Source organism: Gouania willdenowi, chromosome 5, assembly GCF_900634775.1.
Source record: "Gouania willdenowi chromosome 5, fGouWil2.1, whole genome shotgun sequence".
In the NCBI taxonomy this organism is placed as follows: Eukaryota; Metazoa; Chordata; class Actinopteri; order Blenniiformes; family Gobiesocidae; genus Gouania; species Gouania willdenowi.
In genome coordinates this window covers 34,356,631-34,376,500 of record NC_041048.1, presented here as the reverse complement: position 1 = coordinate 34,376,500, position 19,870 = coordinate 34,356,631, and the positions used below count along the sequence as shown (strand labels likewise).

The 19,870-nt window shown below is 36.5% G+C and overlaps 1 protein-coding gene across 11 annotated transcripts in view; it reads right to left on the bottom strand.

Annotated features, from left to right (window-relative positions):
* itpr1b (inositol 1,4,5-trisphosphate receptor, type 1b) overlaps positions 1–19,870 on the bottom strand; it is a 137,784-nt gene that overhangs the window by 11,029 nt on the left and 106,885 nt on the right. For 10 of the 11 annotated variants that reach the window (XM_028448177.1, XM_028448182.1, XM_028448183.1 and 7 more), the window contains 7 exons: positions 12,176–12,351; positions 11,306–11,470; positions 10,932–11,121; positions 10,709–10,801; positions 9,561–9,709; positions 7,504–7,669; positions 6,567–6,727 (listed from right to left, as the gene is read on the bottom strand). In XM_028448177.1, the coding sequence (XP_028303978.1) occupies positions 6,567–6,727; positions 7,504–7,669; positions 9,561–9,709; positions 10,709–10,801; positions 10,932–11,121; positions 11,306–11,470; positions 12,176–12,351 (1,100 nt within the window). Of the gene's footprint in view, positions 1–6,566; positions 6,728–7,503; positions 7,670–9,560; positions 9,710–10,708; positions 10,802–10,931; positions 11,122–11,301; positions 11,471–12,175; positions 12,352–19,870 lie in introns of those variants that run through there. The other variant, XM_028448189.1, reaches the window with a different exon arrangement.

Sequence of the window (19,870 nt, the reverse complement as noted above, 5' to 3'; positions counted from 1 at the left end):
ATGTGTATTTTTTAATCTTTCTCTGCATTTTTTTGTATAATTTTTGTTTTTTGTTTATTGTGTTTTGTATTTTGTATTTTTTTTGGTAAAGTTTTGTGCATTTCTGTTTTCATTTTGTGTATTTTTTGTATAAATATTTAGTTTTCTGTATTTTAAGTCACTTTCATTTTTGTTGTCGTTTTGGGTATTTTTCTGTAATATATGTTTTTTGGAGTCATTTTGTGTGTTGTTGGAGCCATTTTGCATAGTTTTGTGCATTTTTGTTGTCGTTTGTGTACTTTTTGTATAAATATTGTTTAGTTTTATTTTATTCATTTAGTATATCTTTTTTTTAATCATAAATATGTATGTGTGTGTGTGAAATAGATATAGATGGTGCGCTAGCGCCCCCTCACACTGAGGTCAAAAGCTGAATAGGTTTCACTTCTGGGTGAACATGAACGTGCCGTTCAAGCGAAATTAAATTAAAATAAATGTTTTCAAATCACCAAATTACTCCAAAATAACGGATGCACAGACTTGGAGTATTTGGAAGCCGTTGACAAATTTTCTGGTCGAACACATACCGTGTCAGGGAGATATTCGCTCCACAAACACACACACGCACACAGAACTTTGTTGCATTTATTAGTAGATAGTTGTTTTTAAATAGTTTTCTAAGCAAAATGTTGTAGTCGGACAAAGATTCAGTAATAAGAGAAAGGGGGCACCTCAGCCTAGATAGTTTGAGAACCACTGGACTAATAAGTGTAATATTTTCACGAGTGAGAGCAAAAGGTCATTTCCCTATTTTAGCCTCTGCTGGCCCGACATTCACTTCCAGTAAAAAGAGAAATGTGACAGTGACTTCAGAGTCAGCAACGTGCTGCAGCTTTAATGGAAATGATGGAAGAAATGCTGTTGCGTATCAAAACCACAGAAGCTACGACAAACAGGATGCTGTGTGGTTAAAAAAAGAAACAATAGAAACCATCAGTCATGCCTCGAGCCACCTGACAGTCTTGTTGGGTCATTCACTCCAAAAACATGAAAACATGTGCAAACAACATTACCCAGAACACAAACAAGGGATTTGTGCTGCTAATTTAGCAGAAAATCAGGAAAGTGTCAAATTTAAATGAATCCCTGAGCAGAAGTGTGTCTCACTCTATGATGCAGTGAGGTGTGAAACGAGGGTAACATTTCACCCAGTGCACGACTGACGTCAGTCCCAGTCATTGTCAGACTTACTTTGACTTTAACACCTACTTATGTCGTTACTTCTTCTTATATATTACTGTAGCATCAAATAAAGTGAAACAAAGTAGGAGAGAGAAGGTGGTAATGGGTTTAGAGTGAACTAAACATGAATCTTCAATATATGATAAGTTTAAACTTGCTATTCTCAACTGGTGGGTCGTGGGCCTATACTGGATGGGTCACAGACAGCTGGTTAAACATAAATAAATACTTAATGTCTCTCTTGTCGGACTTGTCTTATTTTGAAAGAAACTTTTCTTTTTACAGGCATACTGTGAAATGCATGATGCACAGGAAAATATGTAGATTTATGTTTTAAAAAAGATTATATATGTATCTGTGTTTTTTCCTGCTACTTTTGAAAAACTACATTTGGTTGGTTGAATAAAAAAAAAAGTGGCTTGCGATTTAATGACCGCGGCAAAATCTCACCCAGGGTGAGACCAGTTGAGAACCCCCGGTCTAAATAACTGCATTAAATAGAGCAGCAACTCTGACAAAGAAATAGCTACTACAATTTTTTTACTTTAGATATCTTAAAAAGTAACTAAACCTCAAAACTTTTTCTGTAAAAAAAAAATAAACAATGTATTTTGGTATGAAATAGTGTTGTTGACTGATTCTTGTCCAACACTTGACATTTTAGTCGAGTAAAAGTATTGCAATTGGGGATTTTGTTGTAAAAATGCAAGAGTAACTGTCGTCTATGGGTTAAAACCCAGCTATTACAATCCAATTTTGCCATTGGCTGAAAATGATGGGTTATGATGTTATGGAGGCTTCTTTCATCACAAATCACTTCTGTTGGCCCCACCCCTTCTATAAAAAATTTGCACCTTTTGACTTTGCAATCTGTGGTGAGAAGGTTGGATTGAGAGAATGGCAAATAGAGAGATATAGTGAGAACTTCGTACCATCCGGCTTCTCTCAAAGACTCCGGATAAAACACAGAGCAGCAACACTTTGTGACTCAAATATGAATGTGGAAGATATAAGTCTTTAAATGTCTTTTTGTGTTTCATTACTTTCCAACAGATCTGATAAATTGCTGGTAAAGCCTGATATATGCTTCTGTGACGGGCCGACGCCTAGCTTGTCGGTGTAGCACTAGCATAGCAGCTAACGTAGTTCAGTCTTTCTAACGTATGACTCATTCATTAACATGTAAGAGCTAAAGGCAGAAGACAGTAAACAAGGCTTTATTTATTTTAGCATCTATTTCCCATGGAGCTCAGCTCAGTCTGCGTCTACAGACACGCCTAGTCATGCATATGCATGAAGGCCCAAAAACGACCTGTTTTTAGAAGTGATGAAAGTGACTTTTCAGAGGGCTAAAACTCCAGAAAACAGGCGAGTTTGGAAAATTGAACTTCAAATACTATGTTGTTGGGGTTCTTAGAACAATTGAAGATGGGTGAAAAATAGAATAATACTGGACCTTTAAATGATACTACAGTAAATGAACGATTTTTGGGTGTAATATTTTCATTGCCGAAACTCGTCTTATCCCATACCTTAGTGTGCATGATTGGGATTAAGGTGATAAAATTACAATAACCCCTCTGCTTTGATTCACTGAATACAGATAACTACCATACTGTGATACCTTGATTACCATCCACCAAGTTTGGAAAATACAGAACAAGGACCATCTAAATTCTGGACTGACTAGAGCAAATGATGATTTTTCCAGAAGAAGAAGGGTGAAGAGCTCAACTCACCAGTGTTTCAACCTTCTGTGACAAAAAAATCTGCACAGAATATCTGGAATTTAAATCTGGGTTTATAGTAGGGCTTAGATTCAAACATAAATACAATTATTGACAAAATGGATTTTACACAAACAAAAAGTTTAAGACAAAAAGGTTTTTACACATTCGGATAACTTAACATGGCAGTTTACGTTTGAAAATAAAAAACAAAAATATAAATTCATTTGTTTTATCAAATGATACTTTATAGAAAAAAAAAGATGGGGTTGACTCTCATAACTTCTTAGAATACGTACATGTTTTTACAACTTATATGCCACGTTCCATTAAAAGAAATTACCAAAAATTAAAATGTCTATGGTATCCTTTGGGATTAAATAACACAAAATTAAATTGTATACAGTATGTTTAAAAATCCCTAGATGTCTGATCTTAGCTTGTTAATTACCCTTATAAATCCAGAGGGCCTCACCCATTTAATTTATGCCTAAATAACCTCAACACCCCATGGTGACCTGACATACAGTTGACTAAAAAAAATAGTTTCCCATTAAATCACCACATTTTCTTTGATTAGAAATGCTTTCCAAAATGTTATTATTCTCTACTCGTGTTGAAGAATAGATAAGCAACAGTAAATCACATCTGAGTTGTCTTTACAGGTCAACTAATAGCAAAAATGTGTATTTCAAGAGGCATTAGACCTTTTTAAATGTCTTAAATTATGAATTCTTTACTAAATCATTAAATCAACCTAAAAAATATCTGAGAATATCTGAGTCAGCTGATATGACTTTCAGACTCTGTGAACCTTCATCTCCCTGTCTGAAACTTTAAACCTGCTAAGAACACACATTGGGTGACCTCAACAGGGTGCAAGGTTAATTGGACCTGATGGGGTTTAATCCCAAATCAGGTGGTTGCTCTCACAAGACTGGCATCTTAAAGGAATTACTTTTGGATAATCATTTGATGGAATAATTGTTTTGAAAATCAAACATTATTATATAATAAATGAAATGGTTTAGATTAAAAATATTGGGGTTGCAAATCCTGAATCTCGAATTTACCAAATCTTATTAGAGGTTTTTGTGGGCTCTTTAGTTAACATTATAATAATTGTCTTTTGAGTTTAATTATGAATTATTTTTGTATCATCCTCTTAAGCCTTTGTCCACTGTTGGCTATATTTAATGAAAAGCTACAGATAAAATTGTCCACGCTAGAGAAGGAGCCACTTCAGAGAAGGGGCTTTCCTCTGACTGTTGAAACAGTTTCTGATGTCACAGACTCTTTGTTTAACGCAGCCATCAGACCTTGAAGTGTTTACGTCTTTGTTAGCTTTTTAAATGACTGCTCATCTGGTGGAATCACAATGTGGCAGTGAAAAAAATCTAAATACTACACATGTGGTAAATGTGTTATTCAAGTTGATGGTGTTACCAAAAGAAAAACTGAATTCATTAAGATTATTCTAGTGAAATACAAGTCAAATGCTACTATTGGCCTCTCGTGCACCCGTCATGTGAGTATAAGCACAATCAGGGAGGTATGTGTTAAATGAAATACAAAAGTCATGGCTGCTTTGAGGGCTTAACCCATTTTATGTGCATTCACTAAGCTGACTAACAAAAACATTCTTTAAGTTTTCAGGTCACAGAAGCAAAGATTACATAATGTACTAAGCTCAGATATTCCGGTTAAATGGAGAATAGGGGTGTAAATGGCCATGAATCTGACGATACGATTCGATTCAGCATTTGCATGTCATTACACTATATATTCCGATGTTTCCCGATACTTACCCCGAACACTTAATGCTTGCATTTTTCTCTGAGAGTGAAGGTTAACCTCAGGGACCACAGCAGTAGCGTTCTGCTACATCAGGCTGCTTTTTGTACGCCTACCAGTAAAAGGTGTCACATGTTCACAGAAAGATTAAAATAGCTGTAATGCAACATTTCTGCAGTGTTAACCAATGACAGACCTTTGGTTATAAGTAACAACGTAATTCTAAAATGTGCAGCAACAGCAACCTTTATCCTTTCAAATTTAATTAGAAAGGATTTGAAAAGAACTGAAAATGTCTGTTTGCGGGTAAAAACTCTTCCACATGAATTTTCATGAGTTCTATGCCTAAATGTTTGTTAAATGGAAGGACTTCAGGTGAAGGGTGACTTTTACAACATTTGTTTTCATCTTTAGATGCTGAAAAATACATACACAGATGGAGATGAGGAACAAACACTGAGGTCAGAGTTTTATGACCCGTTTATGTTGCTTGGTGCTCATGTTTTCCGTAACCACGTCACAGGAGGAACAAAATAGAGGGATGCAATGATTACGTGACATTTACTTTACTTTAAACTGGAAATGAAAACAAAAATTCCTGTTCTGTAAAGCCTCACAGAAGAAGAAGCTTTCTAATGAAGTCTGAGTTATTATTTTAAATGTTCTAATATTCTATACAATGTCCCCATCATTATTACTCTCCGTCTGACTGACTTACTCTATTTAAAGAACGGCTGAAGATTTTGGCTCCCAGGTGGCTCCTTATATTGTTTGTAGCTTGCATTAATCATTACTAAAAGTTGTAAAAAAAAAAAAAAAAAAAACCCTAAAAACTAAACAAAACAAAACCAAATAACCTCAACATAGATCTTGAAAAACACATCTATTTCTTTGTACTCATTTCTCTCACTTTTATTGCGTTCTTTGTGTCTGAAGAAATATCTCTGTCCTCAGGTGTCTCTAGCCTGTAATCTCTAGTCTGTAGCCCCGCCCCTCTCCTTTCTGAGACGCAACCAGACAAAAAAACTTGTCACGTATGGCTGAGAAACTAAAAATCAGGAGATAAATCCCCATTTGCAAATCTTTGGTGTGCAAATGAGTGTTCCAACATTTAAACTGGTGTGCATTGGTTATTTTAGTCGCACAACAACATCATGTACAACCCAGTCATTAAGTACTAGAAATGTTTTTTGGGAAAAGGAGATTTACTAACAGGTCACATGATACATGGATGTTTTTGAGCTTTGAACCCCCTTCAAGTGCAATAAGTACTTGTGAAAAAAACTGTTTGTTGGTTGCATTTACCTACATTTACCTATGAGTCCATGCTTTCAACAATGGACTTAAAAAATGGCTAAAATCAAAACAACAGTGTTCACATGAATAGTTTTACCAGGTTTTTGCGCTTGCCTGTGTTTCCTCTGCCCTATAACTAATGACGGTATTTAACTTTGAATATTGCTTTTCTTTTTGTAATATTTTGTGCAGTGCATATTTCCACCTTTGTTATTATTTCTGCTATTTTTAACCTTTTTAAAATCCTCCTGTGGACAGATGTTGTAAATGACCAGGTGTACTAACACACTCAAAACAATACATCTGGGTTACCAATGTAATTGTGACGTCCATATCAAATAAAGGGAATCAAAATATCAACTCCCTACAACAAGAAAACCAAAATTGTGATAAAGCCAAATTATTTTTTGTCAAATCAAATTAATTTGTCATTAGAGTCAAATTAATTACATTTTCATATAATGGAAATACTTCACACACACAAAAAAAAAAATCTAACAAGTTAAACACAACAGTTCTCTTTCTTACCCTGATCATTTCGGCCACATAGCTCTCTGGGCCGGTGTATTCTGTGGAGTCTTTGACCTTCACCAGGACAATAAAGAACAAGTAGTGCCACATGTTGTGCTCGACTTTGATGTGTTCTTCAAAGGTAACAGTCTTATTGTCAAACTTGTCTCTCTCCAAACCTGAAATCACACAGAAGAAGCCCCAGTAAATATTTATCAAATACCTCTGGAAGAGAGAAGAAATAGACTTGGCAGTACAGGATAACACAACTTGTGACCCAACAGGTGATGACAGAAAAGAACAAGAGGAAATATGATCATGAGAGAATCTGAAAACCAGACGCCAGATGGACAACATGCAACATTCGTTAATTTGTTAACATTTTAGCATCCCAAAACATCTCATTTCACTCTCATGAATTTCAAAAACAAGCATTAATCCTGCTTATATACAGTTAAATGATCATTCTGCTCTGACAATGGAGAGTCATTGGGTGAAAGGTGGTGTGTGAGAATGTGAACGCAGTTCAACATGGTCTTGGCCCATAAGGCAATACTCCTCCACAGCAGCATCTGCTGTGACTAACAAGTCATTCTGGGAAGAGGAGGCGTTTGGTTACTTACCCAGAAAAACAACCCTGATTTTGCAACTAGACTTGATGTGACACGAGATCACAGCAATCAACACAGGCTAAAAAAAAAACCTAAAGTCAGAGTGCAGGGGTTTGTTTTCTTCATTTCTTAATCGTCTGTGAGCGTCAGCATTTACATCTGGTAATCATTAATTATGAAAGACGATGAAAGCAGAATCCTGCCATTTTTACCCTAAAAATTAAGTATGCCTGCTAAAAAGATAGAAATGGGAGAGTAAGTACAATATCTAAATATCTAAACCAGTGGTTCTTATCATTTTCATATGACAGAACTATAAAAACACACATTGATATGATCCTTACCGCAGATGAAACATGTTGTCTTAAGGATTTCCTCCTTTTTCTGCTTCTCGCTTCTCAGGTCGGCAAACGTGTCAATGATGACACCAAAGATTAGGTTAAGGACAATAATGATGACCATGAAGAAGAAGAGCAGGTCGTAAATGACTCGTGCTGCAAACAGGGGCTCCTGTTAAAGGTCAAACACAAGTCATCAGTTAATTTACAGCACAATTACTCACCAGAAAATATATGTTTGTGGTAAAAAAAAAAAAAAAAAAGGTTCATGTTTTCATTGAACAACAGATTAAGAAACTCTATTACAAATTAGAGTGGAGGAGTGGAGGATTGACCTGAGCTGTGACTGAATGCACTGCCACAACTTCCTAAATTTTGCACGTTTTCATTCTGAGGCAAACCAGAGTATGTGGAGGAAGCTCACACAAGCAGAGGGAGGACATGCAAACTCTACACTAAAATGTTCCCAGGTTTCATACTCGGGTCATTTATGATGCAAGGTAGGAGAACTAAACACTATACACATGTGCTTCCAATGTGTTGTAATGAGAAGATAGGAGTCCCTCATGCTACACGAGCTGTTATCAGTATTCCACATTACAAGATAACAATTTCATTTAGCAAACACTTTTAACCAAAGAGCACATTAGTCCAGTTTTAAAGTCTATACACTGGCTCCCAGTCAGCCTCAGAACAGACTTTAAAGTTCTGCTGCTGGTGTATAAATCTGTGAATGGGTTTGGTCCAGAATCCATCAGTGAGATGTTCGTCAGGTCTGAACCCAGCTGGTCACTCAGCTCTATGGACACAGGTGATAGTGGAGCCCAGAGATCACAGCAAACATGATGACGCTGCTTTTAGTTGTTATGCTGCAAAGAAGTTGAACAAACTGCCAGCAGAGCTGAAGTCAGCATCCAATGTACATTTTTAAATCCAAGTTTTTAAAGGCACTCTTTTTCTCTACTGCATATGACTGAGAGGGAGATTTTTAATCTCATTATTATTGATTTAATATTTTACTGCTAATTTTATAGGTTTTTACTGCTGATTTTAGATGTTTTTAATGCTGATTTTAAATGTTTTTAATGCTGATTTTAATATTCTCATTGATTTTTAAGCTGTTGAATGTTTTCTGTTTCACTTTTTGATTTGATTGAATTGAATTGCCTTGTATATGAAATGCGCTACACAAATAAGTTTGCTTTGCCTTGGCTTGCCAAAGAGATGTACAACACGAGCAGTTAGGGTTAAGGGACTTGCTCAACATCCCACAGTGATGGCCCAGGTTGGACTTCAACCGGTGACCTGTTACGCCACCACCGCCCACAAATTGCCCGTGGATATACTTAGTAAACATTTAAGCTACTTTTTAACTTCTGACTAATGTGATTTAAGATTTCAGTTAACATTTTAATAGAAAATATTAAGTTGAAGCTATTATTGAAACTCTATAAACTATATATAACTCTGGAATCAATCACAGATGATAAAACAATCATTCAAACCAAGCTGGTGCAACTTGAAACCTTTCAGTGATTTCCCATGAATGTTAGGCTCACTGAGGGCTGTATGAGTCTGAATGAGTCATGTCCTCATTCTAAGGGTCACGCTGCAGATCCAAAGCAAGCTGCAGTACAGTTTGAACCTTTCTCTATTCTGGATAAGAGCCAGAAAACCTTTTTTTGTGAGACAAGTACCAAATGCAAAATACTAGTTGCTTCAGCAGCATTTAGTCCTGTAACTTTTCTTGTTTTTGTGTTGTGTTGTGGGGTTCTTCATTCTGTGTTGTGAGCTTTTAGGGCCACTGTAATTATTTGAGGTAAAAATATATTAAACAGTTGACCCTTTCTAGACCTTATTAAGGCACAAAAAGCTTTGTTGTGTTTTATTCTTTTTAAAATCTTCTTTTCATTCAAAGTAAGTGTGAAAGGTGCAGCAAACTCTGGTGTTTCCTTAGAAATGTTACAATAGCAAAACGTGTTTTTGGAATTTATTACAAGTCTTCCTGCTTTCACAGAAACATGATTTACATTTCAGTTGCACACTTCTGATTGTTTTTGTACCTCTTTTGATGGCTTTCGCAGGACATCCCCAACCCCGCCCCCACTCCTGAGGCCGTGACTTAAAACTGTTACAATGCACATGAGTAAAGAGTCACATGTTCTCTCCTTGTCCTCAATTACCACTGCTGAAGGCTGGATGGCTAGAGACGCTGTGAAGACACAAAATTGTTTATGATGGCATCCTGATAAGGTCTTATCTTCTGAATAAGATGTATTTGCCCTGCAGTAACGCAATGCAAGATAAATCCCAAAAAATCCCCCCTTATCACATTCACCCACTCAATAATTGGTTCATTGAATCATTCACATAAAGCTTCTGGTGGGGCTTAACTAGTCAGGAAATGTTTTCAAATTATCCACACATGAAGCAAGTCACCAGACCTTCACAATTATCCACCCTAATAATGTCGGATGGGGAAGCCTAGACGAGCTCAGACTTGAGGCATTTGGTGGATTCAACATGGTTGGTTGATCAATTCTGAGGTGTTGCATGTGCTCACCTCCTCCCCCTCCCAAACCAGTTAGTGGTCCTGGGTCATTATTTGCAGTGAGATAGTTTTTGTGCCATCTCTGAGTAGAGCCATTATCCAGCCTGAGCCTGATTGTTGATAATCCCTGACCTTTCATCTCAGCTCCTATTCATTAGCTTTTAGGCTTCCTGAAATCACAAGAACTTTAGCCTCTATAGCAGTGGTTCTCAAACTTTTTTGGCTCAAGTACTACCTTGATCTTATATCTGAATCCAAGCACACCCTTTGTTTGATTACAACATTTGGCTCAGAATACAACTATAGAGCATAATGATGGAATGAATGAGTGATAACACACATTTGAAATAATCTCATTTTGTAAATAAGTGGAATAAAACAGAAGATAGTGTCTCCTGAAAAGATTTATTTCTATAGTTTTAATCATTTTGCGTACCCCATAGTTTTCTACACTGCTTCTAAAGTTCATTTTAGGGTTATGAACGACACTTAATGACAGCCTTCATGACACCTTAGTCATGCTAATAACAGGTGTCATGTCATAATGACAGCCTAATGTCAGCCTTATGTATAAAACTTCAAGTATAGCATTACCCAACCTTCTAACCCTGTCTTTACCTGCCGCACACATGCATGTACATTTGACTCATGGTAACGTACCGTCCATTCCAGCCTCATGTGTGCAGTTCTCTCCGTTTTCCTTCTTACACACCCCACCAGAAAAGAACTGTCCCACCATGCTGGCTCCGTGTTCTGATAGAAACACAAGCTATCAGTGCACTGTACAGAGCAGACTGGGAATAAAGTCCATTCTGTATTCAAATGTCTTAAAGAAAATGTGCATTTTTCAAAGTAAGCAATTACAAAAAAAAAAAAAACCAACCCAGTGTTTTGTTGGGTATCCGGTCAACCGCTAAAATGAAGTCATCTTTGAAGAATATGTAACCCACTATAGAGAAGAGGTAGACCAGAATGAGGGCCAGCACAGCGGTCAGAACAATAGATCGGCCGTTGCGAGTGACACTCTTAATGACGTTGAGCAGGGTTTCTTCTCGATAAACCACATCAAATAACTGAAAAGTGAAAAGAGTGAAAAAAGTGTGCTTTTAATTTGTATGTGACACAATGGATTAAAGAGACATTTTATTTCTAAAATGTTGCTGAAAATTGAAAATTAAATGTTAAAAGTTAATTTATGATCAACTAGGAGTTACAATGATGTGGTTTTCTTTTTGTGCATGCTCATTGCTCACATACTAGCAGGCTGTAAAAGAAGACATGGACAAAGACCCCCAGGAAGCAGATAATCAGGTAGAGGAGGTGGTACAGGAACTCCACATCCATGATCATGGCTTTGTATCCACGTGTGAAGGTTCCCCGGTTCCCAACGAAGCTCATTAGGAAGATGAACTTGTTACATAACTGAAAAACACAGGAAACCACAAAGCATGTCAAAAATAAACAGCACATGGTCACAAAGAATAAAGGACTAGGAGTATGGGTTATTGCTAGGATAGCTAAAGCTGCTGCAGACAATATTAAGACATAATGTAAGTCTCATAAATCAATAAATCAAAGATAGAGATGGGCTGTTTTCTAGGATTATATTAGCCATAATGTGATATTGGTTATCATTGGTATTTTTTTTTTTTTTTTTTTACTAATTTTGAAAAACCAATGTGTGTTGTTTGAGAAACCATTTTAATAACAAAATATGGCACTTTTTCCATTACTGAAGTCTATCAATAATTCTTATTATGCACAGATAATGTTTATTTGTCAAATACATAAAGTGGGAGGTCAGATGAAAAGTCTGTTATTTTTAAGGATGGGATTTATCTAATAAAAAATGATTGTCTACAGTAGCTTTGAAAGTTAACTGGAAGTGGATGACATCAATTTTTCCTTCAGCATCAACTGCTTTAAGCACTATTTCAGTGAGTTAAGTTTTATCTAAGAATTCATTGTGTCTGCAGTTTCAGGTTCTTTTGTACTCCTTCCCGTGTAAAATTGAATATAATTACCTAATGCTTGACATGTGATAGAGCTTTGTGCCAAAGGAAATTCCTCTCAATGAGCTACACAAGTTACACATTCTTTTAGTAAAAACCTCCAACACAAACTTACATTGAAACCCCCCAGCAGGAGCAACGTGGGCTCTAAGCCCACAGAGAAGATCAGGCGCAGAATAGTGGAGGCAATGAGCGCCCGGATACCGTGAGGCTGTGGGAGGACAATGACAATAGCAAGCGACACAAACATGGCCATCCACAGCAGGGCGGACAGGTGGGGCTCCAGAGTGCCTGCAGAGGAAAGAGAACGCAATCGTCTTGATCTCAACTATGATTAGAGCTCATAACGTCTGTAGGAAGGTACATCAGCTTAGGTGGAAAAACCTCAAAAGGAAAATACACAATACAAGGACAATTAGACCATATTCAATCCTTGAAATCAAATTTTCAACCTTTACATTTAGTTTTGGTAACACTTTACTTTAAGTTTTATACATAAGGCTGACATCATGCTGTTATTAGCATGAATAAGGTGTCATGAAGGCTGTCATTAAGTGTCGTTTGCTAAATTACAACATCTTAGGGTCAGTATTTGTTTTGGTCATTGAATTTTGCATATAGCAATTTCCACAAATGACAAGCCTTGTTTTGGAATAATTCATATATTTTGGCGCCAGAAAAACAGCAGCGCTCTCATATATGTGCTCTTACTTTGAAAAGAACAACTGCCGGTGTCACCATCATGAAAAAGGAGCGTTTTTTTGTATTTCTGTTTTTTGGTTTTAGAAACAAAAATTTAAAAATCAACCAATTTTTAAATGTTTGTTTATCCCGTCTTGACCCTGATGAAGAAATACGCCTTGAAATTCAACTCTAGTTTTTCAATTTCAAAACAAAAATCAAATAACCACTCGTGTTTTTTGTTTTTTGACTTCCTTTTCTGAACAGAAAATGTAATGACCAAAACATACACTGACCCCTTTGGAGCTATGTTGGCATTTGTTGGGTTGGGTGGAGGGATCTAGGTGGTTAGGGCTTAGGGTTAGGGTAACAAACGAATGACAGGTGTCATGTCATAATAATGACAGCGTAATGTCAGCCTGATGCATAAAACTTCAAGTAAAGTGTTAACAAATTTTGATTAGTTTGGGATTTAAAAAAACACAAACTGATTAAAAGTTGCAAATTAAAGTGGCTAAAAACAGACAGAAAAAGTAGTAAAAAAGGTTAAAAGTGTTAGTTTAAACTGGCAAATGATGGGCATGACAAATCGTGACTGTGGTTAAATTGGTAAAAACAAGCATGAAATATGATAATGAGGTTTAAAGTGACAATAACGGGTCAAAATGTGCGACATTAGGTGGGAAAAGTGTTGAAAAGCGGCAAAAATGTGCAGAGAAGGCATTAAAATTTGATGGAGAAGTGGCAAAAATACATTAAAAGGAGATAAAATATCATGAGAAAAAGTGATGAAAATATGTTACAATATGGCAAGTTTGGTGGAGTTGCAGAAAAAAGGTAAAAATAAGCAAAAATTGGCTCAAATTGTTAAAAAAACCATTTTTAGTTTCTTGAAGACATCTGGCGACGCGCTACCAGTGTCTCGCGACTCAAAATGGGGTCCTGCCTCAAAGTTGAGTGTCTTTCGCTAACTAATGACACCTTTGGAGCTATGTTGGCTTTATTTGTGTTACGTGGAAAGATCTAGTGAGGTTAGGGTTAGAGTTAAGTAAGGTTAGGAGTTAGTGCAGTGAACGACACTTTCATGACACCTTATTCATGCTAATGACAGGTGTCATGTCAGCTTTTATGTATAAAACTCCAAGAGAAAGTTAATTTTTTCACAGTAATATTTCTTTTCCCTAAACAAGGTTTTCCTCTTCCAATCTTTCAACAACCACATTTTACGAAAATGTGTGTATAGTATTTATTAAGTCTTTACAAAGAAAAAACATGTAATGAAAAATGTTACTGCTTCATAGTCCCTATGAATCAATTACAGCAATGGCACTGTCAATGTTAGGAACAGTACATTATATTACTGAAAGAAAACAGACAGACTTCTCTTTAATAAAATGTTGTACTTGCAGTATTAATAAAAGCATTTTTAAAGCAGGATTAGTTCTATTTTTTTCTCATTGCCTATACAGCAAACGGGTTTCCATGGTTACATGCTGTGCACAGAACTACCAGCACTGCAGGTCGTTAAGCAAAAGCTAATTAGATTAATCTTCTTCAGTTTTTACATTTATTGAATGTGTACAAAAAATGCCCAAAAATTCCCATGTGGAAGGAGTCTGTTATTTATTAATGTAATTTATTTATTACTGTTGCATGTGCCACAACGCTGCAAGTAAGCAAAGCATCATTATGCGCTCAACAGGCACCAGCTTAGTGCCAGCTCCTGCCCAGCATGTGAGGGGAAAAGCTGCGTCACTCCAGCTCATGTTCATCTGGCTTCTCTTTGTGAACACAATAACACCATTATCAAGTTTCGACAGTAGTTGGTCATGTGTTCTGTGAGGAGCAGCGAACGCACCACTTTCAATATCACGCACCATCCATTTCATTTGGGAGGCCTCCTTCTCGTCTCTCTGTGCACGGATCACATGGCAGGTACTTGTTACATAACCACCTGTTGGCTAAAAATACACCCAAACCCTGCCAAATTCATCTGGGATGGTGCTGGCTCCTGCATCATTACAGGCCACCTGGTTGTTCAGAATTGGCAGGGAAACCAGGCATATTTGCTTTAACTTTGTGCACCTTTTATTATGTGTCCCTTATTTTCTTTACCTCACAAAAAGAAGCCGACTAACCTTTGTATGAAACTTCTAACGTCACATCTAACCTATTCAAGTTACCGCTAATACACTATCAGCTTCACTGACCATTTGTTTTCATTACTGAAATGCACGTGCAGCCAAAAACCAAGCCCAGAGCAACAGGAGATGAACATTCTAGACTGTAATTACCAGGGTTGGGGTCAATTACATTTTTAAATTACAATTACATCTTTAATTATCCGTGTTGAGTTCCAACTCAATTCCAATTGTTATTTTCCCCTGAAAGTTGATTACATTTATGTTCTCAATCACTAAAGTTCAATTAGAATTAATCACAATCAAGGTGACCGTGGATCAGTGGTAGAGTGGGTCGTCTAGTAACCAAAGGGTTGGAGGTTTGAATCCCGCTCTATCCAAGTCATTGTCAATGTGCCCTTGGGCAAGGCACTTAGCCCACATTGCCTCGTATGAATGGATATGGATTGTGTTTTGACCCATGTCTTAAATCAGCTGTAAAATACACTAAAAAATATTATCTATCATCAAATTTGTTTGGACTGGCGCACTGTCCAGGGTGTAGCCCATTAAAAGCTGGAGATAGGCACCAGCAGACCCCTGCGACTCTGGAAAAACGGAACAAACTGGTTTGAAAATGGATGGATGTGGATGGTGCATTTGCACATACTGTAACATTATTAATGGGAATAGACATTTCTGTGTGAATGATCATAGTACCATGGATCATTGATCCAGATAACTGGCGATATCTGGCAAAGAGGATTTGGTGCTTGGTGGTGATTTTGTCTCCGAGTGCTCTTGTTTTTTTTTCTTTTAATGTGATTTATTGAGTTTTAATCTGTGTCTGAGTTTCCTGGGTGCTACTTAGAAGTATAGTTTGTTTTTCAAACCTAGCTATGAGAGAAAAAGAGCGACAGTGTTCAGAGGTTTTTAATCGGGTCAGGGTTTAGATGATTAAGGAGATTTTAATTGTCAGTAAAGCCAAAACGAATACTTGCTCTCTGAATGTTGAAGGTGTAGTGAATGCATGTCAGAACTGGTTGAGTTCACTGAAGGTTTTATGAGCATCTCTGCTCATAAAACTCAAGTGTTTATATAACAATACATCTTCACAACTAAAGTGACTTCAGGACATTGTGTGTTTGCTGCATTTTAGTGTATTAGTTTAAATACCACATTGCCTGACATCAGGTTACTTCAGGATATGCTTTACCTTTGAACTTAATGACAGGATTTAGTATGACGCCAACACTACTAACAAATAGCATGCTAACTGGCATGTCCTGGAATAAACCTATAAGCTCTCAGAGGACCTTTGACTCTGAAAACCTCATGAAAATTCTAAAGCCAACCTAACAACCTCTTTTTTTCAGCCGCCTCCATAGTAGTGCAAGTGAGTTCACACAAAAGGGATCTCGCCGTTTGACCCCCGTCAGAACAATTGAAAGTTTTATACTGATCACAATGTGCTTCTTCTCTGTGCACTCAAACAATAGAGGCCTTAATGGCTGCAGACTTAGACAAGCATACAAACACTAGCCTCCAAGAGAAGCCAGAGAAAGGAAATGAAATAAACAGTAATGTGTCTTAAATGTCTACTTGTTTAATGGGAATATGTTTAATTATGACAGTTTTTGTCTAAATAGATGTAACTGAAACTAGTATTTACATCAGACAGATTTTCACTAATCTAGATTTGCATTCTATTGCTGCCTGACAGAAGTGAACGCACCACGTGCTTAAATCATGTGAAGAAAAGGGTCAAGTAAGCACATTCCTTTTTTTTTTTATTAAAAAACATTTATAGCACACCTAAAGTATTTTATCTTGAATGAGGACAAAAAGTAAACTCAACAAACAAAAAAATATGTTTTATTCAGATTTCCGGTATTTTCCTGTCACAGAAAAACTGATCATTTATTTTTTCTTCTTCTTTGGTTTGACCTCTACAGGCTAGTTTAGCTTTGGTTTTTCTCTTTGCTTTACTGAAAACACGCTCTATTTTTTTTCTTCAATTGAATGAATTCGTTATATATTTTTGTGGAGAATATTGGACATGTCAAACCCTTTGACATGTCCATGTTCCTCTACTGGTAACTGATTCATTTACTACCTTTTCTTCTCTTAAAGCACCAAAACAAATTGAATTGGATTTTTTTATTTTTATTTATTTGCAACATTGCAGGTTACAGAACAGTAACCTGATGTAGGAGGACTGACATTTGGCTCTTATCAGGCAGGTGTCACTTTCAATGACGTCTGAAGACTTTGCTTTACCACAGTTTTGGATTTCCTGCTGAAAACGGCCCTTATGACTACAATATCTACAGTGTACACACACACACACACACCCTCAAAATAAAACAAAAAACTAAACAAAAATTTAAACAAAAAGTACACAAAACGACAAAAAAAATATGATGCGCGCGCGCGCGCACACACACACACACACACACACACACACACACACACACACACACACACACACACACACACACACACACACACACACACACACACACACACACACACACACACACACACACACACACACACACACACACACACACACACACACCTAATTAGCAGAAGTGGCAGGACTGCATTACTAAAACCAACACCAGTTAGAATGACACTTGTCACCTTACACTGCACTCACTCATGTCAGTGTCAACCACAGAAATTGTCGATCAGAAGGTCAAGATCTCAGATTTTCATAAAACCTCCACTGCTTAAAGGTCTGTTCTGCACAAAATTGATTTCTATGAAAATAAACGTCATAAAAACTGGATGTTGCCTTTAGGGGGGCCCTTAAAAGTCTCGTAAACATCTCCCTTTTCATCTTACCAAATAGATAACAGCCTGGCCCTGTCCACGAGGGAATAGTTTTTTATAACACATGTTTTAAAAACCTCCTATTACTTAACACAAGCTTAAAGCTAATGTTTCTGCATTGCCTCCACATGAATGCAGCATGCGTGGGACCCTAAAACAATATTTTATGAAGTATATTGTGCTCTTCAAAGGTGACCACATGACAACAGCTTTTTTAGTATAAAGAACATTTTGCTTCAGCAATTATTTAATTAATTTAGCATTGAAAAACATTAAAACAGGCGAGTTTGGGAAAATAAACCTCAAATACTATGTTTTTCTTACAACAAATGGAGATGGGTGAAAAATAGAATGACATGGGAACTTTAATTACATTGTAAATGACAGCTTTTATAAAATGGTCATGCCAAATACAATTACAAAGTCAATTATATGAACTTATCTTTACAAAAAAAAACATGAATTTTACAATTATAATTATTTCATAATTGTAATTAATTACCAATTACAATTATAATTGACCTAATCCCTGTTTACCAATAATGGTGATAAAAATATTTCTGCTGGAAGTCCATAGAAAAGGTTTATCATTGTGCTCACACTTACTACTTCTACAGAGTAATTATGTAACAATTTCAGAATTCTTCTTCTTATTGATCTTCATTGTAGAGGGATCTGATGCTAGGGGCTACTTCTTATCCACAGTAATCATCATTAGTCACTCATTCCCACTTCCTGCCATAAGTCACGCTGTCTGTAATAACCACAGCACCCTCACACAGATCACAATACTGCCATATAAAACCATATTTAATTGATATGTTTTGTTTTTTTAGGAGTAAAAGCTTAAAAGGAATAAAATAACATATCTGATGTTGTCCTAAGCAAGTAAGGATTGATCCACAGACAATAATAAAGAACTAAATAGAAGTTAAGAAGACATGAATGGACCGACATACTGTAGTTGTGTTACTACCATGAGGTTTGGGTCTAAATTGCAAGACATTGGAGAAAGTTGTGATTGACTAGCAGCGCAAAACATTAAGAAAAGAACACTTTTCTGGCATTTGCAAACAATTAATTGTAAAGCAAAACATCAGGTGTCGCTTTACGTTTTCCAACCATGAGTAGCTACTGCATGCACTTCACTATAAGAAGAACCAATCAAGTCTCACCAGGGATCGTGAAACTGTCACTTTTTTTGTGCATCATCGAACAAATTCCAAACAAGCTTATCCTTAATAAATCTCTCCGACTCCTGTTTGAATGTGTCGTCAAAGGTTCATACGATAAGTGCATTCTTTTTGTGAAAACTATGCATGTTTTGTTCTTGCAAAAAAAATAATAAAAAATAATACGTTTATTATTTACCTCAATGACTATAACTTTAGTTCTAACCCTTCCCTTTATGAAGAAACATAAGTCAGTCCCAAAGCCTAAAACTAACCACCAAGTACAGAATCCTAAACTAGAACCTAAATCAATAAAACCTAACTTATTGTCCAGAACTTAAACTAACTGGACTTGAAATACATTCTGGGTAGCAGGAAATAACTTCCAATTAAAGTACATCAGATTGAAATTTGTTCCAAGGAGCATGGAAAAAATGAGGAAAGTGATGATCATTCTTGAGACAGTGTTGAAAGAACATGTTAATGGAGCTAACATAACCCAATACAACCAGCTTATTCAAGAGGTCTGGATAACTCACCCTACTGGAACTGGACATTCTGATATGGAAAAGAGGTGAAATTGAGCACATTTCAAATAAAAAGTTGACCAAATACAGTGATAGATGATTAGATGAAAAGATGAACAACTTTATAATGTACTGTACATATATATTATAAAGGTTGTTTCTGTTTATAACATGTTGAGCTTATTGTGTTGGATTTGATTTGAAGGAAATTCATGTCTACTTCAGCCATGATACTAAAGTGTAGACCACAAAAGGACACTGAGCATCAACTATCAGAGGTCATTCTAACTTTCCCCTTTTTTACATGGCACAGACTGAATAATTAATCAACAATTTTAATGTTGTGGTCATGGGTAAAGTCAACTTGCTCCGTACGACGTGATGGATAGAAAACATTTTAATATCTGACTGTTCCCGAAGCAACTGAAAGTTGTCACCCCTCCATGTAAAACACATCATCTCTTGTGTAACT